This window comes from Eulemur rufifrons, chromosome 16 (genome assembly GCF_041146395.1).
Source record: "Eulemur rufifrons isolate Redbay chromosome 16, OSU_ERuf_1, whole genome shotgun sequence".
NCBI lineage: Eukaryota > Metazoa > Chordata > Mammalia > Primates > Lemuridae > Eulemur > Eulemur rufifrons.
Window position 1 is genome coordinate 4,966,244 of NC_090998.1, and position 19,522 is coordinate 4,985,765.

Sequence of the window (19,522 nt, forward strand, 5' to 3'; positions counted from 1 at the left end):
GTTACAGGGTGGGTGTAGGTGCATGTTTAGTTTTACAAGAAACATGCCAGACCTTTTCCCACAATGGTTATACTTTTTTTATGCTCACAAACCATGAGTTCTGGGTGTTCCAAATCCTTACCAACATTTGATGATGTCAGGCTTTTTAATTTTAGCCATTCTACAGTTTTAACTTTTATTTCCTTTTAACTAATGATATAGAGCACTTTTTAATGTACAGTACTTATTGGTTATTTATACAGCTTCCTTTGTAAGATGCCCGTTAAAAAATTGTGTTGTCTTTTTATTGTTGAGTTGTAGTTCTTTATATATTTTCGATATATAAGTTCTTCGCTCTGTGTATATATGTATTATGTGTGCATCTATACACACATATATAATGATATATAATTTTTTCCAGTCCATATATTTATCATAAAACATAATTTTATTTCATCATTTTTAATGTTTTTTTAAAATAAGAAGTTATTGATTTTCATAAAACTAATTTACCATTGTGTTTGTTTTATAGTTATTGCTTTGTCTGTCTAAGAAATCTTTGCCTACTCCCTGGTTATGGAGAAATTCTGTTTCTAGAAGATTTGTAATTTTTAACTTTTATATTTACATCTAGATCCATCTGGAATTTTTGTGTGTGGTGTGAGGTAAGTGGGTCAAGGTTCATGGTTATATTTACCTGGATATCCAATTGTTCCAGCAGCATCTATTGAAAAGATTTTTTTCCTCTGAATTTCTTTGGCCCTTGTCAGAAATCAATTTACCATGTAAGTGTCAGTCTATTTCTGGGCTCTTATTTTGTCCCGTTTATCTGTTCATCTATTCATATTCAAATAGCATACTGTCCTGATTACTGTACATTTATAGCAAGTCTTGAAATCAAATGTATAAGTTACCTATATACTTGTTCTTTTTCTGGTTTTTTGTTTGTTTGTTTTGGTCAATGTCAGGTCCTTTGTATTTCCACATACGTTTTTAAAAAATACAGTATTTTTTAGAACAGATTTTAGTTTTATAGAAAAATTGAGAGGATAGTACAGAGAGTGCCCATATACCTGACCCAGCTTCCTCTATTATTGACCTTGTATATTAGTGTGTTACATTTTGTTATAATTGATGAACTAATAGTGATACATTATTAACCCAAGTCCATGGTTTATTCAAATTTTCTTAATTTTTACCTAATTTCATTTTTCTATTCCAGAATCCCATCCAGGGCACCATGTTCTTACATTTAGTTGTCATGTCTGCTTAGGCTCCTCATGTATGTGTATTATTTATTTCATTACCCTTGCTTATTTTAATGTGATAAAATATGTATAGATAACATTTACCAGATAAACTATTTTTAAGCATACAGTTCAGTGGCATGAAGTACATTCACATTGTTGTGCAATTATCCTTGCTTGTTTTTAAATTGATACATACTATGTTAATTGTACATATTTATGGGGTACAGTGTGACATTTTGATACATGTATACAATGTGTAATGACCAAATCAGGGTAATTAGCATATCCATCACCTCAAACATTTATTTCTTTGTATTGGGAATATTCAAAATCCTCTCTTCTAGCTATTTGAAAATATACAATAAATTATTAACTATAGTCACCCTACAGTGCTGCATAGCACTAGAACTTATTTCTCCCATCTAGCTGTAATTTTGTATTCAGTAAACTCTCTCCATCCTCCCCTTTCTCCTTCCCTTCTAGCCTCTGGGAGCCACTATTCTACTCTCTGCTGCTAGATCAACTTTTTTAGCTTCCATGTATGAGTGAGAACATGTAGCATATATTTTTCTGTGCTTAGGCTCCTCTTGGCTATAATAGTTTCTCACACTTTCTATGTTTTTGATTTTTTTTTTAATGACCCTGGCAGTTTGAGAAGTGCTGGTCAAGTATTTTGTAAGATGCCTCTCTATTGGAATTTGATATTTTTCTCATGATTAGACTGGGATTATGGGTTTTTGGAAGGAAGACCACAGAAAAAAAGTGCCATTTTCATCACATCCTATCGAGGGTACATACTAAAATATGACTTATTTCATTTGATCAGTGGAGTCGTCCTTGGGCACCTGGCTAAGGTAGTGATTGTCAGGTTTCTCTGCTATGAAGTTATTTTTTCCCACCTTTCCATACTGTGTTCTTGGAAGTCGCTATGTGCACACAAGGAGTGTGAATTTATGCTCCTTTTTGAGGATGGAGTATCTATGGGTTATTTGGAATTCTGCAAAGAAGATTTACTTTTAATTCCCTTATTTAACCATTTATTTATATCATTTTAGACTCATGAATAGTTATTTTATACTCTGGGTTATAATCCCGTACTACTTTTTTTGTTGTTGCTCAAATTGCTCCAGCTTTAGCCACTGGGGGCTCTTTCAGTTGGCTCTGTGTCCCTTTGGCTTGTCCCCATCAACTTGGCTTGGTTTTCTTAACACTTCCTTGCTTTCTATCAGTACCAGACACTCCAGGCTCCTATTATATATTTCATGTCACGTTCCTGGAAGCAGCCATTTCTCCAAGGAGCTGTGCTTCCTTTTATTATTGGACAATGGTATTAAAAACAAAAATTTGGATGCTAGGTGTGCTTGTTACTATTGGGGTACAGTTTCTTTTAGGCTTTCTCAGCTAACAGGGCAAGGACAAATATGCTTGTATACCAATCCGTTTATGTGTACGTATCTACAAATATTTCTCTATGTGGCCATCTGGAGTCACTAGCGAGAGCATAGTGCTTACGTATGGTTCCTTTTGCCTTTACTCTACAGATGCCACTCATTTCCTAAATTGCTTAGGTCAGACCTTTGCCCCACAACCCCAGTGAGGCTGTTTTATATGTTTGTAATACAGTTAGAGTCTCTTGCTCCATGTACATTTTTAAATCAGCTTGTCCATCTCTGTGAAAAAGCCTGCTGAGACTGTGCTTGACATCGTAACGATATTGAGTCTTGCAAATTAGGAGCACAGTGTCTCTCTCTATTTATAACTTTAATTTTTCTCAGCAATGTTTTGTAATATTTATTTTGTTAAATTTGTCCCTAATTATTTTTTAACTTGGTGCTCATTTGTTACAGCAGTGTCCCTAATTATTTTGTATTTTTGTTTATCCCTAAGTATTCTATTTTTCTGACCTTGGTATGAATAGAATTTTTACATTTTCATTTAAAATTTTATTTTACAGTTGTTTGATGCTAATGCATAACATTCAACCTATTTTTATATATATTGATCTTGCTAAATTTACATATTATTTTTAGTTCAGTTCTTGTAGTTGCTTTGTAGATTCCTTGGAGCTTTCTACATAGATACTCATGTCATCCCAAAATAGGGACATTTTTATGTTTGTATTCCATTTGTTTCTTGCTTTGTTGCACTGCCTAGGACTGCTAGTACAATTAAATAGAGGTACAGGTTAATCCAAAAATCTTAAATCTGAAATGCTCCAAAATTAAAAACTTTTTGAATGCTGATATGAGATAGTGACACCTTTACTTTCTGATGGTTCAATGTACATAAACTTTGTTTCATGCACAAAATTATTTAGAATGTTATATAAAATTGCCTCCATGCCATATGCGTAATGGATATGTGAAACATAAATGAATTTCATGTCTAGATTTGGGTCTCATCCCCAAAATATCTCACGATATTTGTATGCAAATATTCCAAAATCCTAAAAAGTCTGAAATCCAACACACTTCTGGTCTCAAGCATTTCAGACAAGGGATAGTCAATCTGTAATGAAAGAAAATGTTTTTGCCTGTTCCTAATTTAAGATCAGGCTGTTAAACTATCTTAAGATATGACGTTAGCTGCAGGTTTTTCGTAGAAGGACTTTATCAGATGAAGTTTTCTTACATCCCTAGTCTGCTGAGAGTTTTTGTCATAAATTGGTATTAAATTTTATCTAATATTTTCCTGTATCTATTGAACTGATATGATTTTTTCTCCTTTATTTTGTTAATATGATTTTTAGATGTTAAACCAACATTTCATACCTGGGATAAACCCTATTTGGTCATAATGTATTATTATAATTTTTATATATTGTTGGATTTGGTTTACTATATTTTATTAAGGGTTTTTGTATCTATGTTCACAACAATTATTAATTTGTAGTTGTAGTTTTCTTTTTCACAATTTCCTTGTCAAGTTTTGAAATCAAAGTCATTCTGTCATTATAAAACAAGTTAGGAGGTAATACTCTGGAAAAGTTTGGGTAGGATTGCTTTTATTTGAAATGTTCAATAGAATTTATTAGTGAAACTATTTGAACCTAGACTTGTCTTTGTGGGAATTTTTTCATAATTAATTTAATTTTTAAAAGAGATATGGGACTATTCAAATTTTATGTGTCATCTTGTGTCAGTTTTTGTAAGTTTGGATTTTTCAAGTAATTTACCCCTTTCACTGAAGTTGTCAAATTTATTGCCATACCTTTATCAAAATGTCCCAAAAGAACAAATGCTGGCATGGATGTGGAGAGATTGGAACACTCTTACACAGCTGGTGGGACTGCAAATTAGTACAACACCCGTGTAAAGTAATTTGGAGATATCTCAAAGAGCTAAAAATAGAAATACCATTTGATCCAGCAATCCCACTACTGGGCATCTACCCAAAGGAAAAAAAGGCATTCTATAATAAAGACATCTGCACTCGAATCTTTATGGCAGCACAATTCACAATTGCAAAGATGTGGAAACAACCCAAGTGCCCATCAATACATGAGTGGATTAATAAAATGTGGTCTATGTATACCATGGAGTACTACTCAACTACAAAAAACAATGGTGATCTAGCACCTCTTGTATTATCCTGGATAGAGTTTGAGCCCATCCTTTGAAGTGAGGTATCACAAGAATGGAAAAACAAGTACCACATCTACTCGCCATCAAATTGGTACTAACTGATCAACACTAAGGTGCTCACATGGTAGTAATGTTCATTGGGTGCCGGTCAGATGGGGGGTTGGTGGAGGGTAACCTTACAACTAATGGAGGTGGAGCGCACTGTATGGGGGAAGGGCACGGTTGTAGCTCTGGCTTGGGCGTTACATGTAACCAAATGTTTGTACCCCCATAATATCCTGAAATTAAAAAAAATTATTGCTATGAAGTTATTTTTAATGTTCACTCATTATCTTTTTAATTTCTGCAGGATCTGTGGTGATATCCCCTCTCTTATTCTTCAAATTGGTATTTTGTGTTTTCTCTCTTTTTTAATACTCTTGGCTAGGTATTTTTGAGTTGTATTAATTTTTTCTTGAAACCAACCTCTCTAATGTTGTTTGTTTTCTAATTCATTCATTTCTGCTCTTAATACTTTCTGTCTACTTCTTTAGAATCTAATTTTTATTTTTCCCCCTAGAGTCTTAAGGAAGAAATGTAGATTGATTTGAACCTTCTTTCTTTGTATACATAAGCTTTTAAAATAGAGTTCCTTATAAGCTCTGCTTTTGCTGCCTACCACAAATTTTGGTATGTTGTTTTCATTATCATTTAGTTAAACTTATTTTCTAACTTTACTTTTGATTTGTTCTTTGATCCATATATTATATATAAATATGCTATTCAAAATATTTGGAGATTTTTCAAATATCTTGTTGATTTCTAATCATATGGTAGAAAAGCATATTTTTGTAAGATTTTGAACTTTTCGGTTACAGTTGATACTTGTTTATTTGCCCAACATATGATCTATCTTGATGGACATTTCATTTGTACTTAGAAAGAGAATGTATTTTGTAGTTGTTGGATTTAGTGGTTTATAAGTGTCAATTAGATGAAGTTCATTAATAGTGTTGTTCAGAGATCTATATCCTTACTAACTTTTTGCCTACTTGCTTAATCATTTACTGAGAGAGGGGTGTTCACATCTCCAAATAAGATTTGGACTTGCCTATTCTTTCAATTTTGTCAGTTTTCTTCATGTATTTTGTTGCTTTGTTTTTAGATTATTAACCTTTCTGATTTTTATGTCTTCCTGATGAACTGGCCCTTATAATTAAGAAGTATTTCTCTTATCTTTGACAGTATTCCTTGACTTGAAGCCTATTTTTTATGACATTAATATAGTAAGTTCATATTTATGTTTGCTGTTTTCACTGCATATCTTTCCATTCCTTTCTTTCAAGTATGCCTTTTAGAGACAACATATAGTTGAGTATTTTTTTAAATCACGTGTGACCATTCCTGCCTTTAGTTGTAGTGTTTGGCCCATTTATATTTACTATAATTATTGATGTAATTTGGTTTAGTCTTTCATTTCTCTGTTTGTCCCATTTGATTTTTGTTCTATTGTTCCCCCTTGCCTTCTTTTGGAATAATCGAATATTATTTAGTATCCTGTTTTAATGCCTCTGTTGGCTTTTTACTCATACCTCTTTTCATTATTATTACTATCATTATTTTAGTGGTTGCTTGTGGGATTACAATACACATCCTTGATTTATTACAGATTAGTTAGAGGTACTATTGTGTGACTTTCATGTACAATCTTGTAATTTTGTAGCCATATTGTTCCATTTACCTCTCTCATCCTGTGTGGGAATTTTGCAGTATATATTAATGTTATAAACCCCACAATACAGTGTTACAATTTTTGCTTTAAATAGTCTTTTAAAGAAATCAGAGGAAGAAAGTATACAGTAAATTTACTCACATATTCACTGATGGCTTTCTTTCTTCCTCTATTTGTAAATTTCCATCTAGTGTTATTTCTTTTCATCCAGGCAACAATTTTTCTTGGCTTTTATTCTACCTTAATTTTGAAGAATATTTTTGCTATACATATAATTCTGGGTAAGTACCTTTCCTTTCAATGTTTTCAATGTGTCATTCCATTGTCTTCTGGCTTCCATTATTTATGATGAGAAATCCACCATTTTCCTTATAGTTGTTCCTCTACATATAAAGTGTCAATTTTTTTGTAGCAACTTTCACGTTTTCTCCTTCTCTTTGATTTTTAGCAGTTTGTGATACACCTAAGTGTGATCTTCTTTCTATTTGTCTAGCTTGGGGTTTTCTGAGCTCCTTGTTTTATTACATTTATTTTTAAACAATTTGGGGAAATTTTTAGTCATTATGTCTTCCAATATTTCTTATTCCCCAACTTTTTCCACTTGTTTCCTTCTGGGACTCAACTTACACATATTTTGGACACCTTGATAATGTCTCACAGAACATTGAGTCTCTGCTCATTTTTTTAAACTTATTTTTTTCTCTGTTCTTCAGATAATTTATATTAATTTTCTTTATTTTTAGGTCATCTTATGTTTTATTTCTGTGCCTGCATTTTCTTTTGACTGTGGGCTATTTTTTCCCTATTTCTTCTCATGTCCAGTCATTTTATTTTATTGTTACCGATTGTAGATGATACCACGTATTGAGTGTGGATCATGCCATCTTCCTTTAAAGAATGTTGAGTTTTGTTCTGGCAGGCAGTTAAATTATCAGAAGATCTTCGTAGTTTAGTCAGGATTGGTATGATTCCCTGTTAGAGCAAGTCTATTTCAGTTTTGAATTTAGTCTTAGCATGTACTCTCTTTCTCTGGGGCTTAGTCCTTACTTATAAAACACAGCCTTTTAAATGCCAATGAACTCAGTAAGGTCTCTTCACCCTGGCTTGGTTGATTTTCCAATGTTTGTCAGCATTGACCTCTGGTATCACTCACTGTCCATCTCCTAGTGCTATAGCAGGTGATCTTTGTTAGGACTTACTGTATCTTTCCCTGTGCGTGTGCTACCCAGTCTTTGGCCAAAGACCTGCAGTGAATGCTCACACAGATGTCTGAAATCTCCCCTTTTCACAGCTCCGTCTTCTCAGCTGCCTTGCCCTGTGAAGTCCGGCCGCTCTCTCGGCTCAGTGAGATTGCCACTCTGCCTGGGTTCCACCTCCCTGTTCTGTGCTATCAGCACTCGTAAGGCAGAAAGCTGGGAGGATCATGGGACTTAACTGGTGAGCTTCCTTTATGCCAAGGATGATATTCCTGTGCTACTCCATGCCTGAAAACAACTGCCTCATATATTTTGTTCCGATTTATAGTTTTTGGCAAAAGGGCAAATCTAGTATTGGTTACTCTGTCATAGCTAGAAGTGGAAGCTATGTGATTTTAAGTGTTAAATGAGTTAAGATATAAAAATAGTTCTGTATAAACAGTAAGTATCTATACACATATGTGTGTTATAATGATATCTTTGTTCCGGAAGGATTTTTATAATTATGTGGACAAAATAAAGGTTGGGCTTTAAATACTAGAAACCCTATCTATGGTTAGGTCATTGAAGCTTCTAGCAGCTACATATATACAGTGTATCATAAAATTGACTACACATGTGTCCACGCACAGGTGACATATTCACATTTTTTTTCCCTTATCCTCTCCCATCCTCACTTCATTATTTTTGTGTGTATGTTAAAAGCTTTAGTTTTCCTTTATTTAGTCAGGGAGGATTTCTATGGAAAGAGAAAGAAACTCTTCCAGCCTGTGCAAGGGAAACTTCCACAGTACATCTTTTTTCCTCTTCAATGTTTAATCCTCCTTCTATTAATACAAGGGAATGAAGGCCTGTTTATCCCCAGTGATTATTTTAGTACTGTTTCATCTCTGTGGGTTTTCCGGTCCTGTGGGCCAGAAACAAAATTAAGAATCACTGGTCCCATCTGCCTTTTGTTTCTGAAATATGAACTTCTAAAAAAATACTAACCTACCTTGGATAAATCTGTTTTGTGTGACCAAGGAAAGAAAGCACCTTGACCTGTGCTCCTGTATCTGTCCCAATGGCTCTCCCTTACTCCTCTATACTGTGGAGGACTTTGATATTCAGACTCTTAAAAAGGACATATTCCCTTTGTGGACTTTGCCAGAAGGTAATTTGAACACCAATCAAAATGGTGAACTCTATACTAAGCTCTTTTACATTACTTATTAAAAGGGAGTAACTGATGGCTCAAGTCAGATAATGAAAAGCTCTAGGCATACGCTGATGGGAATTTGAATACAGAGAAATGTAAATGTGTAATAAGCATCTTTGCTTCCTGTGTTTTGGTCGCTGGATGGAGATTAAAGAAGGAATTCTGGGAACACCAACCTCAGAAGGAGAAAGCATGTAGATTCATTATCTTGGTGTTCTGCTATCAATGCTCATAGGGCAGGACCCCTGTAGGTGTTAAGTACATAACATCTGTTTACTAAGATATTGATATGGTTGTGCCAATGTGTATTTTTCAAATAAAAAAAATTATCTCTTTGAAGGAAACACTTTAGGGCCAGAGTGATCAGAAATCCAATATTGATAAAAATTTCCTTGTTTTTAATGATTCTGTCTAGATGAATTAAAATTGTGAATCTGCTTATTAATGAAAGAAACCTTTCAATATTTTAAGATTTTGATAATCGTTTTTCAATTTTGCCTTCTCTATATTTTCCCATTGTTCCCCTACCATAATCCCTTTTGCTCTCATATTCTGACATGTTTTCATGTAGCAATACAGAAAGGAGAAGCTAACAGAAGATGAGATAAAGTTTATTTTTCTTTTAAAAAGAAAGGAAGAAGGTGGGGTTACATTTTTATACATATCTATAAATATAGAATGATAGGCAAAATCTTCCAAATAAATAAATAAATATTGCCAGGTGCTAAGGGACATAAGAAATTGTGCGGCTCCTTTGGCTCTGTTAAAAAGAAAACCCCTATGGTGATGTTGCATTTGTGAGATTACATCCAGTTTTCTAACAAGGTCCTTCTGGGATTTTTCATCTAGTTAACAGTGTTGAGGAGCCTCCAATAGCTATTGTATAGGACAATATCCGTGACAGGAAACAGCAGACTATTAAAGAAAATGTTTGCCATGTATGGCTATAAACTGTTATACATAGTTTTAGTGCTTCAGAATAGGAACTGGCCCTTCAAGTTTGGCTTAAAACCTTGTTCAATGTTTCTATGATAACTGAAAAGAATGAATCAATTTTTAAGGTGATTGGGTACACGATGACATTTAAGAAAAAGGTGACTGGGAAGAAGCTGTTGTTTGAATCTACTTTGCTGGTTAAGATTCTGCTCTTCAGGTGGTCATTCAAATAGAGGTAGGAAAAGAGGGGGGCCCTTTCGGGAAGAATTGCAGTAATGGGGTACGGCTAGGATGAGGGCTCAATTCAGTCCCCCTGCCTGGTCTTCTCAGCTGTTTGCTAGGTGAGGCTTTGTTTCCCGCAGGGTAGCACTGGGGCTTCTGGGACTGAAGGCCATCTTCATTTAATGCCCCAAGAATTTCCAAGTGGAAATTCACACAGATGTGTCAGCCTAGGAGTGTTGTAACTAATCCCATAGCCACTGCTACAGAGCACTAATGAGACCATGGTAGAGAGCCTGACAGTGTTCCTTTGATAACTTCTACAGCTTGTCCCCTGGCTAGTGGACTTTCTTTCCCCGAGTCCTCGATGTCATTTCACTTAGGGAAAAGGACACAATTTTTCAGTTCACAGAAAATCTAACCCAGAGCAGTCCCAGTGTCTCAAGGCCCCCTCCCCAGTCACATTTTTGTAATTTTTTCAGAATGGATAACTACTCAAACTGGAAGTAGAGGCTTAATTAAATGCCTCTTAGGAGAGTCTGAATTTATTTCCATTTTGAAAGGCAAATCCTAGCAGGGTAGATTTTCATGAGCTGATAACAAACTCTATTCCTCAGGCCAAATTCACTAAAACCAAAGATGGGGACAAGAGGCAAGGGTGTATCATGAGCCACTTGGGCACAGAGCAGGCCCATCCTCAGCCCTCTGGCTCCACTGCACAGAGGGAGAGAGGCAGGCAAAGGGTGTCCCTCGTGGGGAGGTGAGTGTTCCAGCACGGTTCTGCCCCAGTCCACCCAGCATTCTAGGGGGCAAGTTTTGGCCGGCTACCACCAATCTTTTTTGACAGCTCTTCCCCAGAGATGATCCAGGAAGAACAAAGGCTTAAAATTAGTGTCCTCGTCAGCTTGCCCAGTTCAGCTGCTAATGTCAAGGTTGCAAACCCACCTGCCCACAGGATCCGAACTCATTGCTTTTGCTTAATGCTAAACTGACTAGGAAGACAGGCATAGAGAAGAGAAATCCGGCGGGGGTCGGGAGGGAGGGATCCCTTCTTTCCCCCTTACTGAAGGGGAAATTTCTAGTTTACACATTGGGTTTCTTATTCGGAAAAGTGGTATATGCAGGGTGAGGAAGGCGGTGAAACGCAGCTACTCTGGCCCCACAGGTTGACTCTCAGGGGACCTCCCGGGGCGGGGAGGAGACAGGAGAGGCTGATTCCACAGTCACCCCACTGTCCCTTCCTGGGCGTGGGAAGGGAGCTGTCCCTGTTACGACAGGTCGCTTTGCTGGAAGACCGGTTAAAGACGGTTCGTTCGGGCTCCCTAGATATACCTGGGGAAGGGGCGGCACCGCTCCGGGCTGGTGCCCCCGGCGTGTGCGTTCACCCTGTTGCCTCGGACCACCCCCAGAGGGTCGCGGGCCACCACGCTGTTGTCCTCGGCGCTCGGGAGCTCCTGCGAGCAGGAGGCCGGCACCGGGGTGACCCGGGGCCGGGGCTTCAGCACGTTGAGCGGGTCCCGCTCCGCGTCGTCCTCCGCGCTCCGGGTGTGGCGCCGCGGCCTGGGCGTGTTGAAGAGGAGGAGGGGGATCTCGTTCCTCCGCGACAGGAACTGGGAGAAGGGCGGCGGGTTGGCGCCCGGCAGGAAGGCCTTCTTGGCGCGGCCCAGGCTGACCAGGAAGTGGTGCTGCGGGGACTGGTACACGTCGTACCCGTTCTCCAGCCTCCGGTGTCTGAACCTGCAGCTCTCCGGGGTGAAGTAATGCTGCAAGGACAAGAAGGCCAGGTGAGGGCTGGCGGGCGGGCGACGCTCCTCCCGGGGCCCGGGGTAGCCTGTGTTGCCTTCACCCCTTGGCCCTTTCCGGGGAAAGTGATTTCAACTAATGCGTCGCAGCTGCCCAGGCGCGGAATGTGGTTCCACCTTTCAGGCGTGGCCACCACCCGGCCTCTCGGCTCAGGCCTGGGGACCGGGCCCGCGCGTGCTTTCCTGGGGCACAGCACCCTCCTTCCCACTCTCTCTTTTCCAGCCCTCTTCCGGCTGAAAGTTGGCTTGGGTTTGTCTCCTTCCCTGGAGAAAGGAGATGGGACGGAGTGTGTAGGGTGCTGACGTCAGAGAGAGACTACAGTGTGGGGAGTAGTGACAGGGACTTTGCCCACAGATGAGCTGGGTTTGAGTTCTCACCCTGCTGCGAGTGCTGGGTTCTGTTGCGTGCCCACCAAGGCCTTTGCGTAGGACTTCATTTAAACCTCAAACTCCTCCACAGAGTATTGACATCTGAGGGCTATCTATATGCCTAGATGTGTTCAACAGATATTTATTTATTTCCTTATCTCTATTTCAGTATTCGTTCAACAGAGATTTGTCTATTCTAGCCAGAGCCTATGGTAGATGCTGGGACACAGCAGTAAGGCAAAACAGAAAGTCCCTGCTCTCGAGAAATTTCTAGTGGGTATGTCTGGTGGTAAGAGACCCCGAGATGAGCAGTCCTACTGTTTCACTATCTCAAAATCCTCTGGAATATGCTGGCAGCCTTTAGTTTGGGGAACCCTTTGCTTAGCAATCCGAATGACCAGCTATCACAGTTGGGGCAGAGGTCATTAAACAGAGACCTGTCACTGGGGGGAGCTCCATGGGTCATGTGGTCCATCCCACTTCACTTTTTCCTGGAGAAGAAACTCAAGTTTGGTGACGTGAGGGAACTTGCCTAAGGTCACAGCTAGTCACAGAATCAAGAAGAAGCCAGTGGCGTCTCACCCTTTCTGATGTACTTTACAACGTGAATTCACGTGATTTGAGGCACTGCAGCTATATACCGGGGCCTGTGCTAGACAGAAAAGTGGGTACCGATGGGCAGCTCAGACTGGGGACTGAGAGCCTGGGCTCCGTGGCCAGACTGCCTAGGGTCACACGCAGCTGTGTGAACCTGAGCATTCGATACTTAGAGTGAATAAAGTGCTCAGTGAAAACATCACCAAGGTACACTGGCAGATGGAATCTTTAAGCTGGAAAAAGTCTATATTCTGTCAGAGAAATTAGGTGATTGTTTGCAGATGGTGACCAACACAGAAGAGAAACTCACTGATCCAAAAATGTTGCCTCTGAAATCCATACAGAGGTATCTTCCGCTCATCACACCTGTGATCACCACAAAGCCAGCATCCTCCGACCTGATCATCAAGGCACCTGCAGGGAAACCATTCCAGTCAAAAAGTCCTGCACAGCCAGTTCCTACCTTCAGGCACTTCCTGAAAACCCACCTTCCTGAAACCTCCCAGGACCGAGTTTAAGGGTGGTGACGACTTCACATAACTCTTCCCTTCTACTTGTGTGGCCTCAATTTCCTCTGACAAACCCCCTCCACACACACATACAGATACTCATTCACCTCCTGCTTCATTCTCTGGCCCGTACGGGCACTCTGAGCTCCTGGCATTCTTTCACCTGTGCTGTACACATTTCTCTCTACCTGGACTGTCTTTATTTTCCTCTTTGCCTTGCTAATAACTTTTAATGTTTGTGGCTACATTCTTCCAAGCCTTCTGCTTTTGTGATTTAAAAATCTACGCTGAGATCCTTTCAAGGATCCAGCTTGTATATAGAGTCTGATCCTCCACCAATACTCTGATTCATCTGTGAACACCCAGTATGTGTCCAGAACTTCCTTCTCTGCTCACTGATCCTTCAGGATGAAGCTCTGACTTCACCATCTCTCTGGAGACTTTTCTCACCTCTCTCATCAGAACTGACTGTTCTTTCTTCTCATTGCCCTCAGCCCAATGCCTGCACCTCTGTTCACTGGCCCTGCTTCAGCTGGGTGCACACAGCTAGTGCCTTCTCCAAAGTGAGCTCCTTAGGAGCAGAGGGTATATGTATACGTTGAATAGATAGATGCCGGTGGTGGATGGAATTTTCTTCTTGGACTCTTCTTGGGTTCTGTTCTTTGTTATTTTCTCAGTTGGTGGTGCCCCCTCCAGGTGCAATCTTTCATGGTCTTTCCGTGTCCCTTCTAGAAAACTCTCCAAGAGGGCCTGAAGCCCATTCATACGACTTACACCTTAAATAACTGACAACAGCTTGAAGCATGCCTTCTCTCGTATTGCAAGGGCACGATTAGACCATATAGTGGTGCAATCTAACTGATAATTCAGCAAAACGTCTGCCCTAAATACTGCTTAATTACCTGACGTTTTCTGTTAAAAAGGATTTCTTTAGGTCTTTGAGGCCACTTCCATTTGCCTACCACAGAATTTCCATGTGCATCTCGTCTGACCTCGCAGCCCCCGGGCAGGTCATCCAGGCAGGGATTCTGCTTCCCCTTCTGCAAGTGTAGCTCAGAGAGGCCGGAAAGGCCCAACGTCTGTGCCTGGCAAGGGATGGAGCCTCGTGGGGTGACATAAAGCCTAAGGCTCCTCTCCTACATCATGGAGGCTCAATACAAAGACCTCAGAGGACAGCAAATGGACAATAATTAGACACTAGCTGCATGCGGATCATGGTAGGGACTGAAATTGGAGTGATGTGGGGCAGAGGGAACGAGGGTGGAGGCAAGTCCAGAAAGAAGAGAAAGGAAGAGTGCCAGAGAGAAAACTTAATGTGTCAAAGTCTGGCTAAGGGTTAACATTGGAGGAAGCTTCTGGAAAGTAGGGTGGAGTATGGGAGGTGCAGAGGGTGCTTAAATTCCTCCAAAATAGTGTCTGCCTATGTGTCTCAATTCTATGGCTAATTCTGTGGTAAATCTTGAAAAAAACATAAGGAATGTGTACGAAATAGTTTCTATTCTGATGACTTTTCAGTCTACTTGGGGAAAAATATTACATTTAGTAACTGTTTTTGAGTGGTTGTGCTTTAAGTACTTTATATCTTTTCAACTCTCAAAACCACTGTTATTAATATATTGTTAGTGTTATTAGCAATAGCATTGGTAGTAGCAGCATCCCAATTTAAGTGATAAGGAAACTAAGGTAGGATTGAAACTCAGGTTGGTGACATCTTCCTCCTAATACCCCGTGGTCTGCCTCTAGCGGGAATCATTGCAAGTATGAGAAGGAAGCATCAAGTGCTGAAATACATGCTGAGGATGCAACACTTTTGGGGTCGGGGAAGAGGCACGGAACCAGGATGCAGGGGACAGGGATCCTGGTCCCACTTCTGGCTCTTACTAACCTTGTGGCCTTGGGCGACTCCTTGCTCTAGCCTTAGTTTCCTCATCTGTGAAATGAGAATAATAATAGCTGTCCTGCCTACTTTCATAGGCTGACAGCAAGAATCAAATGGGGCCACGTGCGCGGTGCCTCACGCCTGTAATCCTCGCACTCTGGGAGGCAGAGGCAGGAGGATCACTTGAGCTCAGGAGTTTGAAACCAGCCGGAGCAAGAGCGAGACCCCGTCTCTACTAAAAATAGAAAAATTAGCCAGGCATGGTTGCGCACGCCTGTAGTCCCAACTATTCAGGAGGCGGAGGCAGGAGGATTGCTTGAGCCCAGGAGTCTGAGGTTGCTGTGAGCTAGGCTGATGCCATGGCACTCACTCTAGCCCAGGCAACAAAGTGAGACTCTGTCTCAAAAAAAAAAAAAAAAAAAAAAAGAATCAAATGGGATAATCGTTGTAAAACTCACTTGAAAGTGTTGAGCAGATGGACGGCACCGTGTAGTGTGCTCTGACCTGCCGCTCATGCTGAATCCTTGCTTTCTGACAGTCATACTGGCCTGAGGCTTGGGGCCAGAGTGGGCAGTGTGTGTGGACTTCTGCTGCCCGGGGCCAGTCCCAATAGGAAACGCCCTGCAGTTGCTGAGGAACAATGAGCAGCTGCTTAGGGGGCCACAGACCCCCAAATCAAACCAACATGAGCCAGTGTGCAAGTTTAGAACCTATAAGAGAGACAGATTTCTTCCCTTTGCAGTCTCAGAAGGCATTTTTTCACATCTGCACAGATTCAAGGGAGAGAACTTGGCAGAAGGAAGGAACAAGTCACCGTCTGCTGGAGCCACCTGTTGTACTTGTTGGACAAGCGGACTTAAAGGACTTTGCCTTCAGTGACGGTGGCATCTCCATGCACGTGACCTTGGAAGAGCATGAGATTTGGGATCAAGATGTCCTCTAGGTCTCTTACTACCTGTGTGTGCCACTTATTTAAGTTCCTTAATCTTTGTTTTTTCATATTTAAAATGAGGATAGTAGCAACATTCACCTCATTTTGTCATCTTGAGGATGTGATGAGATAATGTTCTCATCCACCATAAAGCACTTCCCAAATGCTAGTAATTTTTCCAATGACCACTTCACCTCAACCTCTGCTATGAAAGCAGATCATCTGCTCCATCCTATTCTCATAGCCAGTGGGTGATAAATAAGATGACAGAAGTCAAGTGCCTCAAGCTCCTCAGAAGAAAGATCCCGTTGTGAAGAAGGGTTAGCATCCGCTGTGCGTCTGAAGGGACCTGTGGAATCTCACAGGCGGGTCCTTTCGTTTCAGTGCATGACCTGGACATGGGTTGTGTCCTCAACTCTCACTCAAGAACTTACTACAGCAAAATAATCAACGAATCAGATCTCACTGGAAATGTACAATTAATTAGGAGGTAAAAACCCGCGGACTTTTCCATCAGTGAAAAGCGTGGCTTTACATTCGTTGCTGAGGTAATTGCAAGTCCTTCCCCAGACTGTCAGTTACTCGTGCTTCCTAATGCATTAACGTTTCCCTTTCCTTGCGAGTAACTTTGGTCTTATGTATATTTTTTCTTGCTCTTTTCTTGATAATATTACTACACATAATGGATTGAACAGTACAAAAGATTATATAAACTGAGAAAGTGGGTCTCCCACCCACTACACTGACCCTGAGTCACCCCCATGTTAGCATTTGTCCTTACAAAGACACAGCACTTAGCTAGTGCCTATATCTGACAAAGCAAAATCACCTCTCTATAAAAAAAAAATCTGACGTTGGTTCAGTGTATCTTGCTGCTTTCCAGTCATTTTAATGCACTCCAGCTAGCGCTCAGCGAACAGCCTGGGCCTGATGCCGGCAGGCACTTGAGGGAGCAAGGCTGACGTGTGGCCGGTGGAGGCTGCGCCCCGCACACTCCCTGCCCACAGGGCCAGCCTGCGGAGCGCCTTTCAGCAAAAGGGTCCCGTGACTCTAGGCAAGTTGTATAAACATCCGCCCCTTCCATCTGTGGGAATCAAAATTATCCACCATAACTTGCTATCCTGAATTTTAAATCATATATAATCTTGCAGTGGAGGTAAGGGTGGCCCTCCATGAGAGGTGCAAAATTGGATTTCCTGAAAATCTGACAATGAGCTGGGTGAGAAGGGATAACAGACCATGAGGCCCTTGAAGAGCTGTGTCATCCTCTTCAGTCACAGAGCTTGGTACAATGCCAGCCACACTGTGGGTCCTATTAAATATCTGCTGAATGACATGAGGGACACTTTGGTTGCCTCAAGTGTATCTAGATTGATTTCAGATAATTTTGCCATTAGACTCAAACTTGGCTTCCAAAGTGTTGACTCCTAAGTCCTACTGTATCACCTTGAATTCTGGAACCTATTTGATATTTAGAGATAATTTTTCTCCGTCTTTCCATCTCCTATCAACATCCATTGAATCCGTGAATAGGTTTAAACTGTTAGCTTTGCATATGCATGTATAGCTTGCTATCAGGTTTAAGGACCTTTGATTCCTAGAAGAATGAATGCCTTGGCCACAGCAAACTAATTGATTCATTTACTACAACAATAAAGAGCAAGTCATAATTCCTATAAAATGTTATCTTTAGTTAGAGATTGTGATTACTTTTTCATTCCTTTAATTTGAAATATATTGAATCACTTGCATTTTTCTGTATCCTTAGAGTCATTTTTACATATTCTTCTAAAATAGGAGACCCCGTCTTTTTCAATATCCACCCCCTATCCCTCCCCATTATCCCTTGTTAGGGGCACACAAAGGGGTCCTCATTTGGATCATAGCTACTGATTGACTTTTGTGAATTGTGATCCATCTCTCTACAAACCTAATCTTTAAAAACATTCCAGTTGCCTCATGTTGCCCATTGAATTCCCAATGAGCTCGACTTCCTACTAATTGGACATCTCTCAGTTTCATAGAGAAGAATCACCAACTCATACTGGCACCTCTGACACACCCAGTAAACCTGCTGGACTGAGGGATGGATGCGTGGAGAGATGAGCTGGTGGGTGGATTGTGCGCTAAGTGCCCAGACCCACCTAGGCAGCATACCTAGACAGTGTCTTCAATATGTTTTTCTGGGAATTTTTGCAAAGCCAGAATACTAGAAGCTCAGAGTTGGAAAGAGCCCTTGAGTTCATCTATTCTAATTCTTAGTAGAATCCATGAATCTTCTTTACAACCTCCCTGGTTAACCCAGTCTGAAGTTTGTGAGCTAGAACCCAGTGTCTACTGATCTGTCTGGCTTCTTTTCCTCTTAGGCTCCCTGCCTTGCTTTCTATTCGCTTTTTGAGTCCTTGGGCAGAGCAAAGGGAAAGAGGCTCCTACTGTGGGAAGAAGGGTTTTAGTTGAGGCAGAAATTATTCATGCTCAGATAAGCCAGTAAATACTAACGGGGGATGGTGTGACAGTATTTTCCCCTAGGGTTTAAAATACACACATACACACGCAGAATGCCTGGCTCCTGGGCAGGAAGCGAGGAGGCTGGGCTAGTCCTCTGGTCTCCCCCCAAACCTCTCCAACCCCCCGTGGATGGGCACCAAGGCAGCTCCCCTTTCTTCCCAGCCTGAAGCCCCTACTCACTGTAGATGGTCTGGTGGGGTGTGCCATCCACGTGGCCGTCCTTGTGGATCTGCAGGTGGTAGCTGTTCCTGGCTGTGGCCGTGTACAGGTGGATCAGGCCGCCCCAGCTGGAGCTGAGCAGCGGGGAGGCGTTGGGATAGGCTCTGACGACGCTCATGCCGCAGACACTGCACAGGGAACAGACCCAGAGCCCGAGGCAGGCCCCCAGCATCGCTGCACTCTGAATGGCTGGTGCTGACACTGAAACCGGACACTCCCTCCACGGCCGGCCTGGCTGGCCTTTTCCTCCTCTTCTTCCTTGCAAGTAGCTGGCGTGAGGATCCGAGGCAGGATTCCCTCCTTTTTTCCCCCGGACTTTTAAAGGGTAGCAGTGTGACATCAAACAGGAAAAACTGTACTGTCCACATCCTCTCTGTTGTAATCAGCCCATTTGAAGAAAGTGCAAAGACCTCGGAGACCTCTCAGGCGCACGGAAGGCACGTCGGTTCCAGACACACACACCCCTCAATTTCAAGCCAACGCTCCAAAAAGTGAATGATGTGTGGGCAAAAGTTATCTGTCACTCTGGGTTGTCTGTTGACCTGTCCCACTTCCACCAGGAAGTGTGAAGGCAGCCAGCGGTTCCCAAAAAATCCAGCTTCAGCCATGCAGTTGACTGACTCCCAGGCAATTAA

The 19,522-nt window shown here is 41.2% G+C and overlaps 2 protein-coding genes across 2 annotated transcripts in view; one reads left to right on the forward strand and one right to left on the reverse strand.

The window, feature by feature from the left end:
- Positions 1-7,874, forward strand: part of TIGAR (TP53 induced glycolysis regulatory phosphatase) — a 33,773-nt gene extending 25,899 nt beyond the window's left edge. Inside the window, exon 6 of the mRNA XM_069490802.1 lies at positions 7,816-7,874. Coding sequence (XP_069346903.1) covers positions 7,816-7,845 — 30 coding nt within the window. The 3' untranslated portion in view covers positions 7,846-7,874. The remainder of the gene's footprint in view (positions 1-7,815) is intronic.
- A 2,018-nt stretch (positions 7,875-9,892) lies between these two features.
- Positions 9,893-19,165, reverse strand: FGF23 (fibroblast growth factor 23). The gene is made up of 3 exons (XM_069490426.1): positions 18,849-19,165; positions 13,152-13,255; positions 9,893-11,836 (listed from the first exon to the last, which is right to left on the reverse strand). Exons 1-3 carry the CDS (start codon positions 19,057-19,059, stop codon positions 11,396-11,398), a joined length of 756 nt encoding a protein of 251 aa, XP_069346527.1. The 5' UTR covers positions 19,060-19,165; the 3' UTR covers positions 9,893-11,395.
- Positions 19,166-19,522: the final 357 nt, after the last annotated feature.